The 6,183-nt window shown below is 37.7% G+C and overlaps 1 protein-coding gene across 1 annotated transcript in view; it reads right to left on the bottom strand.

Annotated features, from left to right (window-relative positions):
* Positions 1-2,008: 2,008 nt before the first annotated feature.
* The window catches only part of LOC119804089 (zinc finger protein 431-like), a 47,456-nt gene continuing 43,281 nt past the window's right edge, over positions 2,009-6,183 (bottom strand). The window contains exons 5-7 of the mRNA XM_038315620.1: positions 5,449-5,575; positions 5,191-5,251; positions 2,009-3,895 (exon numbers count right to left, since the gene is read on the bottom strand). Coding sequence (XP_038171548.1) covers positions 2,359-3,895; positions 5,191-5,251; positions 5,449-5,575 — 1,725 coding nt within the window. The 3' untranslated portion in view covers positions 2,009-2,358. The remainder of the gene's footprint in view (positions 3,896-5,190; positions 5,252-5,448; positions 5,576-6,183) is intronic.

Here is a 6,183-nt window from a genome sequence, read left to right as displayed (position 1 = left end):
ATGACTGCGGGAACTGGGCAGGACAGAAACACCAACAAGCAGGCCCTCATGTTACAAAGGTCAGATTTTTAACAGCTTCCTGTAATTCCTTCTATAAAATCCAAGGTGTTAATTTTCTCAGAATACAGAATGAAAATTCACATACCCACAGAGACACACACGTACATCACATAATTAGAATTAAAACAACTTTCATCATGAATTGGTTTATGTAAAGAGAAAGCAAATTTAAAATTGAAGTAAGAGAAATTAATCCTTCTAAACTGGTGGTATATAATTTGCAAAGATTTAGGACAAGCTGTTCTACAGGAGGAAATATGTCACTGAGAGTACGCTATGAGAATTTACATCCATATACCAGTTCCAGTTCCCACTCTCTGCTTCATGCGGGAGATTAAGGATGTGAGTTCTTAAGCTCCTGCTTCAGGTCCATGTCTGACAATTTTTGCCATAGAACTTTCATGGTGATCCTTTTATCTTCTAGGACCAAGGGCCAAATTAAATGTATTTATAATTTGAAATAGAGATTATATCACAACAAAAAAGACCCAAGTACAATCCATAGTTATATCTGAATTAATTATGCCTTGCAATTGAAGAGAAGTATAAAATCTAAAAGGGTTACAATATGATTATTATTATCATCATCATCATCATCATCATCATCATCATTATTCATAGCACAAGAGTTACAGTTCTGGAGGGAAAGGTACCCTTACTGCCTGAAGTCAGGAAACACCTACAGTTGTGAAGAGAAGGGCACCCCACTAGATGAGGCAATAATGTTCCTCTCTGACAGGGAGCCTTCACAGCTGGGATCTGCTCCATTCTTCTAAGAGTTTCCCAGCAGAAATTTCTGTTACTGACCGGCTCCACTCCCCTAAGAGAGTGCCTCAAAAGAGGTGTCCATTGCTTGCTTCTGTGCCCCTCTGGGCTAAATGAGTTTCCAAGTAGAAGTATCAATTACATCTTAGTTCAATTCCAATAGGGAGTTTCTGATCCATTCCAGTGAAAGAGGATCTTCACAGAAATCTTAGTCAAGAGCTTTATTTGGGAGGGAAGAGAGTGACAGCCTCTGCCAGGGTAGAAAGGGACAGCTGCCCACTGAATGAGCATAAGGCTCATATAGGGCTTCTTAAAACAAGATCTTCTCTAAGGAGATTTTGAAGGTGGGAATTGGTCAGATTTCAATCCCTGAGCTTGAACAAGTTGAGAGATTGGCTGGATTTTGAGCTCAGGGATACGCTGGTTTTGTGCTTAGTTGAACAAGGGTAGAGTGTGCTTCTTTGGCTCTGGTTTGAGAGCCAAAGTGTGTTTCCTTCACTGGACCCTTTTAACTTTTTGGATCTGTTTTCAGGGTGATGTTGTCTCTATAACTAGCTCTAGATTCAGGGACAAAGTGTTTTCCTTTGGATCTCATTTCAGTAACAGGGTGTGATTCTTTGACTGGGAATTTCTCCTACCCATAGGACTTCATAAATTCAAGAATTATGTTTGTCCATTAGTTTGCTGGTGCAAACAAAATAAAGTGGTATCATACTGAACAGATTATTGACACTATGAAATTTTTTTCTACAGAATGAATGCTGTTGTTTATCTGACTGGAAGTGTATTGGCTTAGGATCTTGAAAAATAATTTAGAATAAGCCCTCAGGTTTCTCTTCAGGTACCCAAAGGCTATTGTAATTTGCAAAAGCCTTTGCAGATTGATTACACACAAAAAGTTTTACTCCAATATAAAGGATAAAACATTACTACACTGAAGTTATTTATAGGGTGTCACCGCAGTATGATTTTTCATGTTTTTTTTTAAATATTTATTTATTCATTTTGTATACAATATTTTGTCTGTGTGTATGCTTCCAGGCCAGAAGAGGGCACCAGACCCCATTACAGATGGTTGTGAGCCACCATGTGGTTGCTGGGAATTGAACTCAGGACCTTTGGAAGAGCAGGCAATGCTCTTAACCTCTGAGCCATCTCTCCAGCCCCGATTTTTCATGTTTTTGAAGACTACACTCATTAAATTCGTAGTTTCTCTCCAGGATGGTTTATTTCACGTTTTTTTTTTAGATTATTGTGACAAAGGATTTACCACACAGATTCCATTCAGGGTTATTCTCCTGTATGTGTACATTCATGCATTTGATGATGAATAAGGCATGAAAAGGCTTTATCACACTGATTTCATTTATATTGTTTCTTGTTCTTTTAAGCCTTTGAAAATTACTATGATCTGGAAAGGCTTTACCACACTGAATACATCCATGGGCTTTCTGTTTTGCATGTTCTTTTATGCCTTTGAAGATGATTATACTGTTCAAAGCTCTTACTGCACTGATTACATTCAAAAAGTTTCTATCTAGAGTGAGATCTTTTATGCATTTTAAGATTACTGTGAGCTGCAAAGGCCTTACCACACTGATTACATTCATATGGTTTCTCTCGAGTATGTATTCTTTTATGGCTTTGAAGATTACTGTGAGTTGCAAAGGCCTTACCACACTGATTGCATTCATAGGGTTTCTCTCCAGTATGTGTTCTTTTATGTTCTTGAAGAGTATTGTACCGTGCAAAGGACTTACCACACTGATTACATTCATAGGGTTTCTCTCCAGTATGTGTTCTTTTATGGTTTTGAAGATGACTGTGATGTGCAAAGGCCTTACCACACTGATTACATTCATAGGGTTTCTCTCCAGTATGTATTCTTTTATGGCTTTGAAGAGCACTGGACTGTGCAAAGCCCTTACCACACTGATTACATTTATAGGGTTTCTCTCCAGTATGTGTTCTCTCATGGTCTTGAAGAGCATTGTACCATGCAAAGGCCTTACCACACTGATTACATTCATGCGGTTTCTCTCCAGTATGTGTTCTTTTATGGCATTGAAGAGCACTGTTCTGTGCAAAGGTCTTACCACACTGATTACATTTATAGGGTTTCTCTCCAGTGTGTGTTCTTTTATGGTATTGAAGAGTAGTGGAACATGCAAAGGCCTTACCACACTGATTACATTCATGCGGTTTCTCTCCAGTATGTGTTCTTTTATGGCATTGAAGAGCACTGTAGTGTGAAAAGCCCTTACCACACTGATTACATTCGTAGGGTTTCTCTCCAGTGTGTTTTCTTTTATGGTCTTGAAGATTACCGTTCTGTGTAAAGGTCTTACCACACTGATTACATTTATAGGGTTTCTCTCCAGTGTGTGTTCTTTTATGGTTTTGAAGATGACTGTGACGTGCAAAGGCCTTACCACACTGATTACATTTATAGGGTTTCTCTCCAGTATGTGTTCTTTTATGGCTTTGAAGAGTATGGTGCACTGCAAAGGCCTTACCACACTGATTACATTTATAGGGTTTCTCTCCAGTATGTGTTCTTTTATGGCTTTGAAGAGTATGGTGCACTGCAAAGGCCTTACCACACTGATTACATTTATAGGGTTTCTCTCCAGTATGTGTTCTTTTATGGTTTTGAAGATGACTGTGACGTGCAAAGGCCTTACCACACTGATTACATTTATAGGGTTTCTCTCCAGTATGTGTTCTTTTATGGTTTTGAAGATGACTGTGTTGTGCAAAGGCCTTACCACACTGATTACATCCGTAGGGTTTCTCTCCAGTATGTGTTCTTTCATGGTTTTGAAGAGTACTGCGAGTTGCAAAGGTCTTACCACAGTGATTACATTTATAGGGTTTCTCTCCACTATGTATTCTTTTATGGTTTTGAAGATGACTGTGACGCTCAAAGGCCTTACCACACTGATTACATTCATAGGGTTTCTCTCCAGTCTGTGTTCTTTCATTCCATTTAAGGTGCCTGTCATATGTCAAGGGGTTACCACGCTGAATATATACTGACAGTTTCTCTCCAGTTTGAGTTCTTTCAATGCTGCAAGGATAATAGGCACATATAAAAGCTCTACCACATTTAATACACTGTTGTGCCTACACATTTGTGTGAATTAATTTTATAATATGTTCCAGCTTTAAAGAGGACTCAGATACTAAGTTTTTATAACTGTGTCTAAACTGATGTTTTGCTCTTTAATTAGGCACTGTTTTGCAACTTGTAAGACACCTCCTATGGTCAATTCCTTTCTATTATGGCTTACCTTTTGACCCTCACAGAAAATTTTTTATATGATATTTTACACATATGTGAAGAGAACTGGATAAACCCAGAGCTTTAACATTCATGAATTCTCCTATACTGTGAATGATATCACATATGCTATGTGAACCAGGACACCCAGAATTATTAGCACAGTTCTAGAACTCATAGGGCTTTTTTGCAGTCTGAGTTTGTTCTTGTATTAACAATGAGGGTGGAAAACCAATGACTTGTATACTTGAATCAAATTCAACAAGTTTACTCTACATGGGGACTACTGGTGATCTAATTGTTCTTAGAGAGTGGTATGCTACATCTCTCTATATCCCTATGCTCATACACTAGTATCAAGAATAATGTATGCGCCGGGCAGTGGTGGCACACGCCTTTAATCCCAGCACTCGGGAGGCAGAGGCAGGCAGATATCTGACTTTGAGGCCAGCCTGGTCTACAAGAGCTAGTTCCAGGACAGGCTCTAGAAACTAAGGGGAAACCCTGTCTCGAAAAACCAAAAAAAAAAAATAAAATAAAGAGTAATGTATGGTATACATAGTAAAGAAGAATAACAAATAAAAGATTTCCACATTGAATTCCTCAGACTTGTGGTATAGATAGCAAGGTTTCTGTTGAACAACTGCCACTTGACTCAACTCTAACTGCTTCTCTCACTAAACTTAGCACAGTCACAACATGTGTATGAGTAATACAAGAGTTACTATGGGCTACTGGTTTAGTACAAAGTTTTACAGATATACTTATATCAACAATGTGTATACCTTTTGTAATATAAGTAGCAAGGAAAAAAATGTATTTGCAGATCTACAACAAAGCTCTCATGGTGCTATGGCTCAAAAGGTGGTATCTGTTTAGGCATTACTTTCCTGACTTCTTTCTTAAGAGAATGTCATTCAAATGCAATTCACATATATGAAATATGGATTCATGAGAATTTAATAAGCATCAGTGCACCTAAAACTGTGTTTATTTACACTGTTGCTTTTGACTTAAACTTTCAGGACACATGATATTTTCATCAGGGGCATTTTTGTAATCAGCTTGCACATGAAAATTACCTTTCATGTCTTCTAGAACATGGACAATGTTCTTCACTATTATGGTCTTCCGAAATGCATCCTAAAATGTAATACCAAAAAATATATGTTACGTTATTGAAAATTGTGCGATATTTAAGCTGTTATCTTAAGGGAACCTTAGAACTATAACTGCTTTATTCAACTCATTCTTATTCTTTCTACATCAAATTAGAGAATAACATTAACCAAGAAAAAGTTGTCCCCTTATTTTGAAACATGAAGGAAATTCATTTTTACCTAGGCTAGCGAGGTTCCTGTAGGTCTCCAGCATCACATCTTTGTAGAGATTCTTCTGGGAAGGATCCAGCAAATTCCACTCTTCCCGAGTGAAGTTGATATGCACATCATCATAGGTCACTGTGCCCTAAAATATTTCATTCATGTGTATAACAGAAAGCATGATGGTGACAACATTGTAAATATGTACTTTGATAGTATAGTCATAAAATTCTGGTGTTCCCCACTATTATTCCATGACACAGTCACTTTAGAAGGAAACTGAATAGGAGAGGCAACTCTGTAATTTTTGTACCCTTTGAACGGGGTAGCACATGACAAAAGAACTGTCTATTAATAGAGAAAGCCAAGAAAATAGATCAACAGGACATAGTACACATGAGAAAATTGTATGAAGAAATACTAATCACAAAGAAGAAAAATACAGTGGACAAACTGGGTGTATTGACTCATGCCTTTAAGCACAGCACTCAGAAAGCACAGGTGGGTATATTTGTCTCTGAGTTGAATGCCGGCCAAGTCTATGGAATCATGTCCATGACGGGTGGAAGTACACATTAAGACCCTGTCTCCATAGCAAGTCACTGAAACAAAAAAAATCAGATTGAAAGAATTCAGAGATGTTTACTGAAGTTCCTACAAAGAATTATGCATTCACTCCACTTCTGTATTCATCTTCCAGACAGCAGAAGTGTCTTATTTTAAACTGCAATACCACATTTTATGAAAGGGTAC

The sequence above is a fragment of the Arvicola amphibius genome, chromosome 18 (genome assembly GCF_903992535.2).
Source record: "Arvicola amphibius chromosome 18, mArvAmp1.2, whole genome shotgun sequence".
Lineage (NCBI taxonomy): Eukaryota > Metazoa > Chordata > Mammalia > Rodentia > Cricetidae > Arvicola > Arvicola amphibius.
The sequence above is the reverse complement of the archived record's forward strand: the minus strand, read 5'-3'. Positions and strand labels throughout refer to the sequence as shown.